Below are 18,060 nucleotides of genomic sequence, written 5' to 3'. Positions count from 1 at the left end.
CAACAAATTTGGGATTTTTCGCGCGCGCGTGTGGTCGCCGTCATGTCACACACGAAATCAAACATTCATGACACAATCGAGTGAGCTTTTGTTACGGTTCGATGAACATTTTTTGTTATTCTCTGTATGTTTGCTTTAGTGAGTTTTAGAGTACACGCGCGAAATTTGCCAAATTGAGTGACTGCATTCGACTGGATGACAGATTAATTAGGAGACGTTTCAAGTGCGACGTGACGGATTCGTACTTCATGTAGAATAGTTATTTATAATTTATTTTTGGTTTGCGGGAGGAAATGCAAATTACTGCTCGCATGAAATGAAAATGTCTGATAGGGTGACTAATGCAAATCAATTTAAAGATTTGAAAATTTGATGATTTAAAGATTTGAAAATTTGATGATTTAAAGATTTGAAGATTTGAAGATTTGAAGATTTGAAGATTTGAAGATTTGAAGATTTGAAGATTTGAAGATTTGAAGAGTTGAAGATTTGAAGATTTGAAGATTTGAAGATTTGAAGATTTGATGGTTTGAAGGTTTGAAGATGTAAAGATTTGTAGATTTTAAAATTTGCATGGAAAATCATTCGTCAATTGACTACTTTTGGGATAGGTACTCCAAACATTGTTTATGATTCTAATCGGATACCCTAAAAAACGTCAAATTTTGAATTAAACCCAGTCTACCACGACATTGAACCGCCGTGCCCGTGAACCCTAGAGTTGCCGCCAGCAGCTTCTGTAATCAAAACCAAATGACACTTTTGTAATGAGTTTTCTTTCTCACACCTCCCCCATCAGCCTCACCGCATGAGAGTGAGATGGAGATGGAAAGCCCCACGTGTCTACGGCGGGAAAGTGTGAAGCTTTTTCTTGTCAACAGCTGCACGATACACACTCGCGCCACGTGGGAATTGATGTCTCGCGCGCGCGAATAGTAGATGCGATGCTGGGAACGAAACTCGTAAAACATTGCTCGCGTGCAGCAGTCATTTGCGAGATTAGATCCGTGGTCCGGAGTTGGTGAGATATGCGAGATTTGCGTACAAGTCAGTAGAAAGGCCTGGTCGTGATAAGTTAGCTTTTAAGGAGGTTGTCACGGTCTACAACAGCTATGCCGAACTTCATTAGAAGAAATCGTGTAATAGCTGTAAAAGTATTGCAGAATTAGCACTAAAACTGAAATTTATCGACTGACCCGCATGACTCACACTTCTTGCTCAAAAAACCTGTTTTACAGCGATCACTTCAACCTATTACTTGCCCCTATGTACAAGCACGATCTAACATAAAACGCAAGTACCCTACATAATGCAACACCACCGCCTTTCATTCACAAACTCTCCGCCAGGGCCAGGGGATTCAATTAAACAAACTCACGACTCGTTTAATTGCAAACAGAAGTATGACCTGCCACCGTTGCACCTTCATGGCCACACTTAGTGTCGAGATCTCCAAGAGTCCGACAAAGCAGGAGCATGTCTGGTCGTGCCCTTCGATTCCCGCGCCACCCGGACTCGGGTCACTTTCATTTTTGTCGTTTTGTCCTTCACCAGGGTGCAGCCGGCACTGCAAGTGATCTACATCGTTTTTACACCCAAACGAGGGAGGCTGAATCCTCAGACAGAGGAAAAACTTGTCAAAAAGTATGTCCTTCCTTGTCCAAATGCTAAACATACGAAGAACGCAAGTATACGTTTTCAATCAAAGTAGGCTAAACAGCGTATCACATCGCTCTCCACAGACCCTACCTTTGGGTGCACCCAAGATTGGATAACAATTAATAACTGTGGCGTTTAGCGACCACCACCAGTGGAGTGTTTGCATACAATCTGACGGCGGCAGTGCGATTGTTTACTTTTTGAAAGTCACCCGCCATAATGGCGCGGTGACGGACACTTTTTTTATGGCAGACCCAGCCTATAACGGGTGCCATACTGATCCGATTGTTACAGTTCATAGGTGTTTGACCATGATCAATCAGCTTTGAAGCCGCGGCGGCGCTCGAAGGAAATCAGATTTAATTATCAGTTAGGGCAACCCTAGCAGGTTCTTGCACTTAGGGTCGGACCCCATGTCTAATATGACACATTTGTCAAGATTGGCGCGTGATATCGCGTGCAGAAAAAAAGGAGCTGCAATTATGTTGTACTTGTTGATGCCGAGTTTATGAGAGATTGATCGAGTTTCAAAAAGGGAGGTTGATCAATCAGCCTCTTGCTGGAGATTGCCACACCAAAGAGTTTCTAAATTGCAATACCTTTTCCAGCAAAAACAAAAAAGATCGTGATACTATGAAAATCGTTGCACCCAATTAAGATTCGTTTTGGGATACAGAGGCAAGTCCGCGATAAACCCCTTCGAGGTGGGTGAAATAGTGCAATCTAAACTGCACCGTTTATTGGGTAAAAATTACCCCCGATGAAAGGTTCTCTTTGTCAATGAGGTTCAACCTTAGTAGGCGGTTGGAGAACGAAGGCAGAACGTGAATATTGGATTAATTTTTTGACCGGACCTCGTCAAAGAGAGTGGGTTGCAAATGGACCTCTGAAAGGTCATACAATCAACTTGATAACCGCGGGGGGCTTTCAGCGCTGGGATTTGTTCATTTTGAAACGGTTGTCGGTGTAGATTATGGGTCGTTTCTTAGCTGAACACTAATAACCCTTTTTTGCAACTCATTTTCGCTTAAAGTATTTAGCTTAAAATTTAAAAATCTAAAGAAAATCATTAAAACTTTTCTTTAAGAAAACACAATACTACACCCAGAACTGGGCATCGGCATACGAGAGGATAAAGAGCACGATTTGGTAGTAAAATGGTACTGTGTGCGGACGGAGAGGATAAATCCCGAAATAGAGGAGAAAAGCAACTCGTGACAAAATTTGGAGGCTAGGAATTTTGACAGGTATGATTTTCATAAAGTATTCGCCTCCTTTTCTCTCCTACAGAAAACTAAGGACAATGTAGCTGTCAAACTAGGCCAAACTGTTAAAGTCACTCACAAAATGAACTTTGAGTGATTTGAGTTCATTTCTGACGTAACGATTTTCTCCTCTATTTCCGAAAGTACTTTACTCATGGGTTCATTTTCCAAAAAATTTCATCTATCAAAAAAAAAAGTACCGGTACCGAGACTCGAACCCAAGACCTTCGGCATATTGAACCGTGCCTTTGCTGTGTAGGCCACCATGGTTCGGTGACTAAGTGGCGGTCATTTGTCTATATAAGCCACTCAATAGGATGAACTGTTTCAATGAACGAATGAACACACGAGAGGTTTTTACTCACGCAAAATAGTACTTTCCTCACGTTTCTTTTCGGGAGGACTATCCCCTCTGTCTTTAACTTTGGGTGTAGAGAAAATAAATTCAATAATTTTGCAAATAAAATTTTGCTGAAAAAAAAAACAATAATTTATGATAATGATTTTTTTAAAAATATTATCAATTGACTAACAATTATAAAACTTAACAGTTCGTGGATCAATCAATCTTCAAGTTTAATTCAAGACCAACTTTCAAATGAGATTGCAGTGCATTTATTCACAGCTTGAAACAATACAAGTGACCATAAGAGAAAAATGGCAATCGATAAATCAAACCTATTTCGAAATTAAAGCGATGGCAATCGCTCAAGGAAAAACTGGGGACAAGTTTTAATTGTGATAAATTATAACTGTCATTTGTATAAAACTAATCAATGTTACATTTATCCACGATAAATGATTTTTTTATTTAAGAATTCATTTTATTTGAATCTGAGAAACAGTTTTCTTTGTAATGCTATATGTAATGTAATTTTTTTCCATTTTTTTTACTGACCTGTGTGTGTTGTGTGTTGTGCAATCCAATACCCGCTAACCGGTAGCGAAATTATGGGAAAGTATAATTTGTATCAGACTGTGGACATGCCGAATGCTGATACAGCTTATCTCAGTCCCGGGTATTAGGTGGTGATAGCCCTCGCGCTGCTTCCAACGACCCATTTCAGAATGACAGAGCTCCTTGTGGTCCAATTCCGAGGTCGCTGGGCATTGTTCGGCCCCGCCTAAACATAGAAGCAAGCATCTGAAGGAAACTCGATCTATATTTAGACTTCCAATCCCCTCAGGCAAATCAGGGATCAGCGCGTATTTAATAATATGAGAAGAAGAGATAACATGTTTCAACACTACGGATCAATTCACTGCTAGAGTGCAAACCTTCTGATGGCCGACTGCTTAGCGTCCCAGATCACCAATCCAAAGGTGTGAGTTCGAATCCCACCTGATTCATTTTAGTTTTATTCATATTCAAATTCCTGATTCCAAATTTCAAAGGTACCGACCGGGATTTGATCCCTGAACCTTCTGCTTGGGAGACAGAAGCCGTAACCATTAAGCCACAGAGCCGGTTGATTGGGACGTGGTTCTCTGTATGGCTTTTTGCGAGATGAGAGCAGAGGACAACAATCATCTCAACGTTTAGACTTTACCCGGGCTAACGACCGGCAGTTCCAGTTCACGATGATTTCCCTTCATATGTTAAAAACCACTAATGATTTTGGCACATATTCCGTTTGTCAGCGTTTCCTGTCATTACTGGCGGGAAAAATCTACGTGGAATCAGCTGTGCAGACCTCATGTGTGACAGGAATGCAGGTTGAGCGACACCCACGGGCTTCCATTTTTTTTACTGACCTGAATGGAATATTCATAAAAAACTTTTTCGCTTGCGAACTTTCTTCACTCGCGAAAGTTGTTGTTTATTTTATTAACGTGACTTTACCTAATCCAGGCAAAACACAAAAAAAAATCGCTCCCAAACTTAAAATCAATCATTTTAATGTTTTTGTGAATTTCCTTATTAGCACCACTTAAAATTATTTATTTACACAAATGTTCCACCGCGTAATCAAGATGATAATTTTTTGAGATTCCTTCTACCCATCTTTTGTGCGCGAGCGAGGAGAGCCATAATCCTTTCTTATTTTTTCTTTTGATGATCGTCAAAGAATTTTCTTTTGATGATGATTCTTCCATCGCTGCCGCTTATAAATATAATTTCCAGCGAAAACTCTTCATTTTAATACTCTCTTAGACAATTTCCTACACAGTTAAAAAAATAATACATCTGATACATCGTTGATGTCAGCCAAAATGTGTAATACCTCTAAAAATGTGCAAATTTATCACTTTTCAAGTGATATTCCACTTTTCAGCCCAAATTGAGATAATACATTTTCTTCCAGATTAATACCTGTACAGAATCAGAATTGGGTCTTAAAAAGAAGCTTAAATTGCTGATATTATTGTTTACAGCGATAAAGCTTATTTTTCTGAGTACAATGACCCTTTGTACGACCACAAAGAGTTTAAAATGGATTTTAAATCAATTTTGAAAAATTAACCTCGCGGTCCTTCTTAACAGAAGAGCTCCTGCTTGACAGCTCGTTCCAAGGGGACCATAGTTGATCCATCGAAAAAAATTTGTCTTTCTAAAAAACTTTTGCATTAAAATGAAAAAAAAAAGTGATCAGAAATACATACATAAAAATTTACATAGGGCATTAGTACCCAATTGGTTGATTTTTAATATTTGATCTAAAATTTTATTAAACTTCATTTTGAACGAAAGATATTAGAAATAATGAAAAAAGCAAAAAAAAACTCAATTTCAAATTTCAAGCCCAATATCGAAATTTTAAGGAAAGAGTTTGACAAAATTAATTTCATTATCACAGTTAGGCTACTGCCGAAAATTTGCACAAAAAAACAATAAATTAATGATTTTTTCCCTAAGTTTCATGTCTTTTTCCCATTTGTGGTCCCAAAATTCAAAATTTGCTAAAAGTCAATAAGTACCCTATTTGATTTTAAATGTAAAAATAAACAATGCAATGTATTTTAACTAGTTGGCAATTAATTATACGTGTTTTAACAATGGAACTGATAATTTTCAGCAATTAATATTTTTGTTCTCTAATTTTTTGAGCATTTTTGAAGGGGGACAAATGCTTAAAATAAAATTTGCAATAGCTTTATTCAGCGAGAAAAAATAATTATTTTTTTCAATATTTAGGCCGTCGCAAATATTTTTTTAAGTTTATGTCCCTCGACTCTGATCAAAGTCGAGGGGGAGGCAAAAAAAAGGTAAAAATTGAAATTACAGGCCACGGTGTCAACATTTAAATGAAAAAAGTGTTTTAAAATGCATCATACACCTGTGCAGTTGTTTTGCAATCATTGATTTCCAAAATTTCTTCTGACGAAAATTTTATTGCTGCGAGAAAAAAAAAGTTTCCGCGGTGCTGTACATTATAATTTTATAAAAGTTCAAAATATTTTTAAACAAGTCCAAACATGTAAAATATGATTATCAATGCAGAAAAAGGCATTTTAGATTGTTCTCAGTTGATTAAACTTCTATTTCCATTGAAATTTTGATATTTTTTTGAAGAAATATTTTTTGCCCCCTGGTTTTTCGGACCAATTTTGAAGGGGGGGGGCGACATAAACTATGAAAAATATTTGCAATGGCCTATGGTAAAATTAAAACCGAAGAACAAATCAGCATTCAAAAGTTTTATGTATTTGTTTTTTTTTTCAGAATTTTTCAAATCAGTACCTAATTTTTTTTCCCAGGGACATATAACAATTCTGTTTGAAAATTGCTATGCGATTCTACATCAAACCAACAGTATACTTTCTAAAATTGCTCCTGTTTGATCAAAAATTTGGCCTGGGGTTCCTCGGCGAATTAATTAAGTATTTTTTTTTAGAATAGGGTGGTCCTGGCCGAGTTTGGGTGGTCCAAAAAATATGTTTTTCAAAGAACCATTCGCAAAAATCACATTTTTTAAATTCATCTCCAGAACGGTAGCATTTTGATAAGTTGGGCATTTAATTTGAAATTATTCAGAAGTTTTAAAAGCATCGCAGATTAGAGGGTCCCGAATATAGCCTTTGTCTGAAACATTTTTTCAATATTTATTATAATGCCAAAAAATGTTTCAAAATACTTTACTTTGATATTATTTTGAAAAATCAGGCAAAAATTTAAGATTTTTTTTCAAATGAAAAATCCCAAAAAATCTGAAAATGTTCAGAAGCATCATTTCTCAATTAAGATATTAATATAAAAAAAGTGATAAAACAATTCCCAACAACCAAATTAGCCAACTTTCTCCCAAGTTCACCTTGCTCCAATCATCTCATCACTAGGCCAAATTTCCACTTCAAGCAATCACCGCGCGGGAGAAACAATGTCACCGTTAAACCAAATGGCTCTTTACCCATTTCTCAACGGTTTATGAAACGAATTGCGCCCCTCACAATGGTATGTTCTGTGACATCGTCATCGGATATGGAAGTGCATTTTCATGGTCGCTGCAGCAGGGAGAGAAGCAGATTCACTGCGATAAGAATTCCAACAATCACGTCAACCCACCCACCATCGCTGAATGGCTTCACTCGTAGTAGATGTCGCTTATTGCGCGGGTGGAATTTGCTTGGGATGTCACTTGAGTAGGTACAGCGTGGCTCATTGACTGCTTAATTCAATTGTTCGCTGGCTTCCGTTTGGAGAGACTCTCTTAATTATGCGATTGAAGATTGCATGTTTGAGGTATGTTTCTGAATGCCAATCGCCGTAACCTAGATCTTGTGCAAACTAGTATTTACTAGGTACTAATTAGATGTATCCCCTTAGGGACTAAATAGGATTTTTTTTACTTTACCAAACTGCAGTTCAAATTAGCCACAACCAAGTTGAACGTTCTTGATCTCAACTCTAGTGGCAACAGCTTTCACTTTTCGCTCCCCAAAGTCACCTGAAACATAATGACGCAAAAAATAGACTAACCGATAAATTAAAACGCATTCAATCGAGCGGCATTCCTCCAAGGTCCAACTCCGACAAACTTGGGCCAAAACGGACGCGAATGTCGCAAATTGCCGCCGCGGCGCGTAAAGTCAATTCAACGGATTGCAACTCTCCAGCTACCGTTCATGGGACTTAAGTACTCGAGTACACAGGTACTGGATCTCATAAACTTATAGGCTCAGAGCAAGTAGCAACAGGCTGTATTAAGAGAGCAAAAAAAAAGTGGAAACTTGCTCGACTTATACAACCCAATTTTTTGGGCATATTATTGGGGCAGCATGTACTTGGAGAAGTGGTTCCAGTTCATGGAGTAAGAGCATTGAAGTTTACCGTGGGATGAAGTCATTTTTAAATCTTTAGAAACTTTTTTTTTCAGATGAGAAAAAAAAAAGAAAACAGTTTTCAGCACTGAAATGGATTGTCAATGTTTTCCAAACAAGAAGTTTGTTAAAGCCTTAGTGGCCTTAGTGGCCAAATAAAATATAAAGGCAAATTACACTAAACAGAGAAAAATCTGTTTCCAAAATCGTGAACAAGCGTTCATGAATTTCGGAACAACGATCAAAGTGTTCAAATTCCGTTGTTATAATTCGTACTATGTTATTCTTCTCCGTGTAATCAATTCTTCCAATGTTGCTAACTGACGGTAAATTCACTTGATCCTTTCCATATGTACCCAACTTCTTCCATCAGAGTGTAGTACTATTTTTCGAGTATTTGTGCACGTAATTTCAGCACACACCACCTCAACTGTGTACCCACCGAACGATCTGAAGCTGAAAATGGCCCTCGATTTACTTACGTTAATGGCATCGATTAATCCGAAAATCACAAATAACGACAGCGCGGTCGTTATGAGCAGCCTGCTCCACCTCATCGCATCGGTGGTTTGGCGCACAGGCCCCCGAGGGCCCCCACGCGAGAACCGGGTGGACAAGTCGAGTGCCACGTGTCTTTATGTGTGTCTTTGTGAATTTTTCTGAAGTGGTCGAATCTGGAAGAAAAGGAAAAAATTAAATTGAAATTAATATTTGGGAAACTTTTACAAGTGCAATTCGACATAATTTTTAAACAAAATTTCCCCAAATTATTACCCAACTTTCCCACACGTAAAGTCCAGCTAACGCAAACTCGGAAGGCATGCTAAACAAACCTTGATTAAATCTGTAAATTTGCGCCACTTAAAGCCGACACCCGAGGACAATGGCCCACGAAATTTGAGCCCTAAACAATCCGCTCCAATTACGTAAGCGCACCTGGGACGGCCACCACTCGTGGGGGCCTGGTCAACGGCGGAAGTCGCAATGACAACTCGTGAACCTTAAGTATAATACACTCAAACCCCGATGGTTTGACACCAACTGTTGTCAAACGAACGGGGTCATTTTTTAGTTTGACACCCCTTTTACACGGAGTTCACACTCACTACCATACGTTTCTTTTGATAGTGTGCGTGAGCGTTGTGTAAAAAGTGACAGTTCGTCACTTTTTAGTTTGACTTTGACCAACCAACGGGGTACAAACTAAAAAAGTGTCAAACGAAAAAGTGACCAACCACCGGGGGTTGAGTGTACCTACACCACGGTGGTCATTCAACTTGGGATTTGCACTTGGTCATGTCGAAGCAGAAAGAGGGTCGGTGGGAGACCCCCTTTCTTTCCAAGAGGGTGGTGTCACTTGTTCCACTTGAGTGACACCTGATGAGTGTGCTGACGACCGTTGTTACTTCCGTGAGGGTATGGAATAATCCATTTAATATTTACTTTAAACCATTGCTATACTAAGGAAGTCATTTTATATTTGGTAAAAAAAAAATAACAGTTGAATTTTGCTTTTTATTAAGTATTAAGTATTTTATTAATATTTTTGTGAAACTTTGAAAACATTGAACAACATTTGATTTTTTAATTAAATTTCCATTAATTTTTGCGGGACGATCATAAAAAATAAGTATGTGTCTTTCCAGGTCAACTGGATATATTTTCACACTCGACCTTCGCCGATTTGGACCAAATTTCCAATTCACGACGTTCTAGCAGGATTCTAACGGAGTTCAAACAGAGCCGGATATTCTTACAGCTTTAGTTCTAGCAGGATTATGCAGCAGGATATTGCGTGACTGGGTTGGAGGGGCCGTTCATCTATCGACAGTAAACAGATGCCGATTTTACCATTCCTCTTTTTGGCACCGCCAGAAAAAAGACGTTTCTTCTTATAAGTAAAAAAAAAGTTTTATAGAAAATCGTAAAAAAAAGGGGTCAGCTCCAAACCTGAATTTTCTATTAACTGTTTCCTCGCAATTTGATCCAAATCGCTGATGGTCGAGTCCAAAAGTGTATACTCAGTTGACCTGGAATGATTCGTAAGTAAATTTATGAATATCTGTATCTTGAGATCTTTTGATCAATTTGGTGTATCCAGCAATGTTGTTCAATTCACAAAATTTAGGAAATTTTCACTCATTTTAGGTACACGTAAAAAAAGTATTCAGATTTTTTTCATTTAAATAAAAGTTTAATTCCAGAAACAACTGTTTTAAAATTTCCATTATTTTTATTTATTGGGACAAAAAATGGTATCTTTTGCGCTAGAGTGGTGCGAAATTTAGTAAGTTTTGCAGTTAAAAATCACTTTAAAACTTTTTGAATAAAATGCACCGTTTTCAAGTTATAGGCATTTTAAGGCTAAAACTTTTGTAAATTGGGATTTTTTATTTGAAAATATGGTATGAAAGAAAGCCATCTTCAAAATAAAATATTTACGAAAAGCAAAAAAAGTTTTTCCTTCTTTTTCAACAAACGATGTCTCGGAAACTATTGACTCCATATGCAAAGTTAAAAAATAATACTTTTTTAAAATGTTCGGCTCTTTTCAATATAAAATAACTTCATTAAACTTTTCATTCACTTATTTTTGAAATTTTCTTATGTAAGGTTTGATTTGAAATTTTAAATTAGTTTTTATTAAAAACAGAAAATTTCACAATAATTTCAATTTTAAACATTTAAAATCGAACCAATAGTTTTCAGCTTATCGTGGAAAATAGGGTCGGTTAGGTGACACTGAGAAAATCTAAATTTTAACTTTAAAAGGCTGTATCCCAGCAATTAGCGACCAGATCTCCAAAGTCTTAAAAATATTATTGATATTTAAACATATTTTTTCTTGGGTGCACTTAGATGAAAATAAGGTCATTTTCAATTGAAAATTTTTATTTGAATTTCAAAAATGTTCAATAGTTTCTAAGAAACATGTTTTTTCAGCAATGGAATTAATTCCGGGACCGGATTTAGCACCAACCTAAACCCTAGCACAAAAGATATCATGAAAAAAAACTTTAATTGAAATTATTTTTTAAATAATAAAAGCACTAGCATGCACAGGGCCTCGTTCTATTTTTTACCAGAAGTTATTCATAAATGATGGCATTTCAGAATCTACTATTTTGCTCAACCTTCCACTAGTGATTAAAAGTGTAATAAAAGAATAATTCCAGAGTTTTTTTAAAAGGACCAATAAACTATTGTCTTTCATATATTTATAGGACCTAATAAAAAAAAACTCTAAGGATGATGTAACAAGAAAAATCACAATTCCGCACATAACTGATTTCAAGATTTTTCAGGTGAACACCAAAAATTTGGTTCAAATTTGTAGTGAACAAAAAAAATATATCTGTTTATTTTATGATTTTTCGACAAGGAACCATTGATTTTAATCTCCAAAACAGTTTTTTAGCTCAAAAAATATTTTTGTTGGGTTTGGGTTTGTTTATCTTTCTCAGATTCTTGTCTATGATAGGTTTTTCTGTTTGAATGGTTTTGTTTCGCACATCTTGAGGAAACTTTTGCTGAAAAAACCCATCATTTTGTAAGCTGTTTTAAGGTGAAGAACGAATATGGGTAAAAATTACTTCTTGAAAAATCCAACTCTTGAATTATTTTTTTTTTTTTTGGTTTTTGCCCACAAAACACTAACTTTTTTGGATGACTTGTTTTGACTCATTATTTGTATTTGATCATAACTTTAGTTTTATTTGTTGTTTAGAATGTTGACTATTACCTTTTTTTCAAAAATAGCAGATTTTCGCTCCAAGTGGATTATGTCCAATACATGTTCTGAATAATGTTCTAAACATGAATTTCACTTTGATAGTGAAACGTTTTTGAGAATATTTTGTTATCTTATTTTAGGCAATTATCACTTACCTGTAAATTTTCATAATTTAGAGCGGTTTCTTTTATTGATTTTTTTTTTGTATGCCTCAACTTACTTATTTTTAAGGTCAACTCCAGTTGTCAATCTTTAATTTAATTATATTCCCTTCTACTTCGAGGATTCTACCTAGCTACTGTTTAACACTTTTATTTTTATTAAAAAGTTAAAATTAGCCTGAGAATTAGCAAAAGTGTTCAAACTATCAAAATGCTCATCCGCCCTTTTTTCGTGTTGCTTCAGATTTGTTGCACAGATTGAATGAAATATTCAATTAAGGAACCGAAAAATGATAAATCTATTTTGAAGATGTTAAGTTCAACTCAAAATTTCAGAAGATATTAACCCACTAACTTAGTTTCCTTTCGCAAAAGCGGAAATTTCGTTCCAAATCATAAAATAAAACACGACAGCGTTAGACACATGAAGAGCAGAATAAGGAAAAGCTTGAACAAAAAAATAAAGAGCACAACAAACAATTACCGTTGCCATAGCGCGCTGATGGTTAAAACTTGACGACAGTTTGCGTACGCGGATGCACGCGGCCAGCCGTGAAATTCACGACTCTTGGCATCGTCATTACCGGCCAAACGACCGCGCGGGCTGGCCGGCAGCGCGTCGCGACGCGTTTGTTGTCTTTCTTCGCCGTCCGGTTCCGTCATTGTCATAGTGTTTGGCACTCGTCGTCAGCGTTGCGTTTGTCATTAGGACGTTTTTTCGAGTAGATCAATGCAAAATTGTCTTATTTACAATTTTTTTTGCAAATATCGTAAATTTTTATCAATATCATTTTCAAAATTATTTTCTAAGTGAGTTTAATTTAGGACAAATCTCCACCCATTCTGTCACCCTTCGAGGAAAAGCATTTCTTCCGCTTCCTTCAAGCTGGTGTCTGCCTTGCTTGGCCATCAGCAGTGTGTCGAGGCCATCCGTCTTTTTTCATTGCATATTTCACCCGTCTCAAGCGCCAGCACCATTATGAGGCACCCTTCTTTTTTTCGGCACAAGACCAGAAGGGAAATTTGTTGTCTGAATGGACCATTTTAATCATTATAGTTGGACATTCACCACGCGCCACTGGGCTCGAGCTTTCGAGCTTCTGCGCCCCAAGAGAGAACTTCCCTTTGTTTGTGATGGCCCCTCCGTTGATGGCCAGTGAAGGGTTGAGTGGGGTGATATTTTGTAGTTCCTTGAACTCAATAAAATGTTTCAACGATTTATTAAAATCAAAATTGTCAGCTTTTTTCAGTACAAAATCAAATTTAATAATTTCACCCCACTTCCCCTCCAAACCAAGAAGCTTTCCGCCAAGTGCAACTGACGGAGCTGTTGGTGGTGCTTTCATTTGAAAGAAAAGCAACAACTCGCGCGAAAAGCGGGTCTCATTTCCTGATGGGCTCGGGGGCGCTTCTTGAATTGCTGATGACCACCAGCAGCAGCACCAAAACGTATCATGGCCATCGTTGAGATTTCGTACTTTTTAGATGGTTTGAGGCCTCTTTATCCTAATGTTTGTTTGTTACTGGCAATTTTGGAGCGTGTGCCATTAAGCAGAATATGTGTGTTTATGATAGTCGTTTTAAAGAATGTTCGGATGAATTTTGGAAAAACCAGTTATGTTCAGAGTTGAAAGGAAATTCCTCTAAATGAATGTGAGCTTTCAAATGTTATACAGTCCAGACTCGAATATCCGAAGGCCTTGTCAAAACTTCACTTCCGATAATGGAATAACAATTTTTTTTTCGATGTCTTATTTTTGATTGTCGAGCTAAATAAATACCCTTGAACTACAGTCATCCCTCATATTCGGAACAGTTTACAGATCGGCCAATGTTCAAAAAATCATAGCAAATCGGTAATTGAACTTAATGATTCGTTTTTACCTTCATTTGAAAGCTTTTCACGTGATCTTTCGAATGCTGTATCGAACAACTGCAAATTTTTACTTTTATATCAAGTTTTTGAAGAAAAACTTTGACCCTTGAAATCCACAAATTCCGAACACTTTTTTCTTACGGATGTAAACAAACTTTGGATCTCTCCAGGGGTACATATTTGTAATAAAATAATGACTTCACACACTGCAACCAGTGAAACTCAAGCTTAGTGATGTTTTATCCATGGTCTGATAACTTTTTTTGTAAAATATCAGTTAAATTCAGGTGTTCCACAATTGTGGGAGGCACTATAACATCCCACAATCATGGAACAGGCAGGGTTTTGCTGCTCTGGATAAAATAGTCTTTAAATGAAGTTTTTTGTTCAAAAAGTACTACATTTACTAGTGAAATAGCAAGAAAATGTTCAAATAAAAGTCTTAAAAATAGTAGGGTCGAGAGAAAAGCTGCATTTGGCATGCTATTGACAAATTATCACAAAAGTGTTCTGAATATGTGGGATGACTGTACTCTAAAGTAATTTAGAATTATTTAAGAGGCAGTATTTGTAAATATTGCGAGGTCGTTTAGAGGTGCTGCGATTAGGATGAAACTTTCAGAGTTTGTTTGTCTATAGGGAGTGTGGGGTAATTTGGACACCCTAAGGAAATTGCTCTGTCACGGGCTGTATGGATATTTTAAAGGAATGTGGATGACACCAGAGGATAATAGAGACCATATTTGATGGAAAAATGTCATTTATTTCGATAAATTTTGACGAAAACCCCATTTTTATCGCAAAAATTTAAAGGTGTCCAAATTACCCCCACATTTTTGTGTGGGGGTAATATAAACACCCCTATGGGGTAATTTGGACATGCCTTGTGGGGTAATTTGGACATGCCTTGTGGGGTAATATGGACATACCTTGTGGGGTAATATGAACACCTTTTGAGGGGTAATTTGGACACATGTTGAAGAATAAGTTTAACATTTGATTTTTTGAGCATGTTTTTTATCCTTCAACCTGGTTTTGTAATTGCTTTATATTTTGAAGTGTTGTTTTGCTCACAATATTTCATCAAAGGTTTAAATAATGATTTTGTGATAGAACTATAATTCAATAGGAAGATAACAAATAGTTCAGTGTAGTATACATAATTTAATCATTAATACTGAAATGATTTAAACATTGATTCTGGATTAGGCACAAGTATAGTTTTTAGTGATTAAGGTATCGTTTATGTTTATATAAATCAATCTTTATATAGAATTTATTAGCCTGAAAATATCATTTTTTTTAAATTTTACATTCTGTAGCCCTTCAAATTTAAATATTATTGTAAACCAGCATAGAAATTAGAAATGTCAAAGAAATTAATTAAAAGCAATCAACATTAGAGTCTTGTTGAACGCCAAATGTACAGTAATCTGATTTTCATCAATTCGAATATTAGAATAAATTTATCTAAATTAAAAAATAGGGGTTTTGTGAAAGTTCTCATTGCTCACATTCCTTTTTGATTGTTTTGACATATTAAATCCCTCTAAATTTATCTAAATCGCTTTAAAAACTCATCCAACCATGAAAGTTACTTTTTTGTTGCCTGACAGGTAGACTTTCAGGTATGTCCAAATTACCCCACAAGCCATGTCCAAATTACCCCCATAGCATATTCTATCATAAATTGCAATTTTTGATGATAAAAATGGATAAAATGCACAATTTTCATACGTACATATCTCAGGCATTGTCCAAGCAACCCCCTTAAATATAAAATGTCCACTTTTTTGCCATATAATCCCTGCAAAACCTTATTTCCCAACCCTCAAATATTAGAACTTAAGGCAGTGCCAACCGGCCTTTGGAAACTTTTACATATTATACCAAAATTACTTAACCTATTCCAACTTTTTTGGTTTGTCCATACTCCTAGGCCATTACTAGTACTAGCCTTATCACTTAAATTGCCGTTTTCACTTTATATCCGAAGAAAACGTGATTTTTCAAGGGGTGTCCAAATTACCCCCCCTGTCCATATTACCCCAAACTCCCCTACATGAGATGAACTCATGCCAAATATGAGCCCTCTACGACAAAGGAAAATGGGGTAAAACGGGCTTTGAAGTTTGAGGTCCAAAAAACATAAAAATTCTTAAAATTGCTCGCATTTCCGTAAAACTTCATCAATTCCAACTCTTTTAGATGCATTCGAAAGGCACTAGACATCCAAGAATTGGTTTAACTTTTTCTCATAGCTTTTGCAAATTACTGTTAAAAATGGATATTTGACATGAGTTTATCTCATGTATAGACAAACAAACGCTGGAAGTTTCATTCAAATCGGAGCACCTCGATACGACCTGTTACACATTGGTGAAAATCTCGCTCTTGTTCCTAGATGGCGGCCAAATTGGCGGTGATGGAATATTGACAAAATGTATCTTTTATTTCTAGATTACATTTTCAAAAAGAAGTTCATAAGTTGTTTTGAAAATTTACTCTAGATTTAATAGGCAATTTATCGTTCAAATTTGATGTTAAAAATAAAAAAAATACAATTTTTTTTTGTTTTTGATTCGACTATACGAAGTCCCATATAAACCTTCGGATAATCGAACTTAGGATAATCGAACTTCCGATAATCGACACATCGGAAAATCGAATCTAGACTGTTGTAATAAGATGTTTATATTGCGTGGAATGATTCAGAAACTTGTTTTTTTTTTTCGTAAAACCAACACAGAAGAACAAAAATTCACTGTACCTTCCTACTCCCAGTCTGAGGACATTTCCCTCTCGAATGGGTGTTGCGCGGCTTTGAGTGAATTTAGCAATACCAACTATCTCAAATCAGTAAGCCCAACGAGCAATATCGATACTATCTGTAACACCTACTGGCACTGATCCTCACCAGATCAGCTGTTTCTGAGACCTAGTCCGACGAGATCGCCGGTTCCACTAGGGCAGTAGTGTACAGCCGAGTTACGCAACCGGTGGCCATGTGCATTTTCGCGCGGCGCTCATCGATTCCGGATTTTCACCATACCGGCTAGTCTACCTCTAGTAAACCTCCGATTAGTTACAGAGATTAGTGCCGTGAGTGTGTGCTTGTGCCACTCAGGATTAGGGGTGAAACTTGCAAAACTCGATCAGGGGCTTGTGTCCGCCATTTTCCACGCCAAGTTGTGCGCGCGTGTGTGTTACGGCCTATTTATAACTGTAAGTTATTATAATTTGTAATAATTTACGGGGGTCGATTCTACGGTAGTCTCGACCGAATCGACAACAATGCAACAGGTAGCTACTGTGGGCTAGGTTGATCGTAAAAGTGTTGTTGAGTTGTAAAAGCATCAGCATGCATCACGTGCCTTCGGGGAAGGATCTTTGGGTCGGCATCGCTGATTAATGCTAAGGGATAGTTTTCCATATACACTCCAATCCAATACCGCTAATCTAATCACAGTCTTTACAAGCCGTCAGGTGCAGCAGACCTGCCACTTAACTGAGGACAGACGCCGTCCTTTGCATCGCGTGGAAACCTCTTGCTCCGGGGCGCGAGTCTAGATCGTTCGCCAAGATCGACTCGCAGAGGAGGTAGAGAGTTGGCTGATGATATACCACGACTGCTGACTGCTCTGGCTGGTAGCAACCTTCTAGTGGTGACTTACGATTCCCTTTCGATTGGAACTGGTTTCCAAGATTTGCGAGCGAGCACTTGCTGCTGTTACGGATGCAAACGAGAGTAAAGTGCCGGCACTCTTGAGATCGCAGGGGTTCGTCGCTGAACCGGACCGCGATCTCGCAGTCGGTGGAACGTGTGTGTTATAATTTTAATTGGACCGGTTTCGGACGGATCACATATTGACTTCGACGAAGCTGAGCCCACAATTACAATGTATCGTGACCGGTGGGTGAATTGATTTCTTGGTATGTGCGTTGCGACCCGGTGCTGTGAGTAGTACAAGACGCAGCAAACAGATCATTAGTAAGAGGGCACTTTCTCGTACTGTTTGACCTTGAACGGCCTTGCTGTATTTTCAAGCTGTAATGAGAATTTTCTACGTAGAAAATGTGGTTGGCCATTTTTATGAAGTACTAAGC

General features: G+C 37.2%; 2 protein-coding genes across 4 annotated transcripts in view; one reads left to right on the top strand and one right to left on the bottom strand.

The window, feature by feature from the left end:
• Positions 1 to 18,060, top strand: part of LOC120421970 (CD151 antigen-like) — a 209,672-nt gene that overhangs the window by 156,821 nt on the left and 34,791 nt on the right. The window lies entirely within an intron of this gene.
• Positions 1 to 18,060, bottom strand: part of LOC120421972 (mucin-2-like) — an 85,749-nt gene that overhangs the window by 58,284 nt on the left and 9,405 nt on the right. For all 3 annotated transcript variants that reach the window (XM_052708953.1, XM_052708954.1, XM_052708955.1), the window contains exon 2: positions 8,666 to 8,857. In XM_052708953.1, coding sequence (XP_052564913.1) covers positions 8,666 to 8,740 — 75 coding nt within the window. In that variant the 5' untranslated portion in view covers positions 8,741 to 8,857. The remainder of the gene's footprint in view (positions 1 to 8,665; positions 8,858 to 18,060) is intronic.

The sequence above is a fragment of the Culex pipiens genome, chromosome 2 (genome assembly GCF_016801865.2).
Source record: "Culex pipiens pallens isolate TS chromosome 2, TS_CPP_V2, whole genome shotgun sequence".
NCBI classification, from domain to species: Eukaryota; Metazoa; Arthropoda; class Insecta; order Diptera; family Culicidae; genus Culex; species Culex pipiens.
Note: the sequence above shows the minus strand (reverse complement) of the source record. Positions and strands in the feature narration are given on the sequence as shown.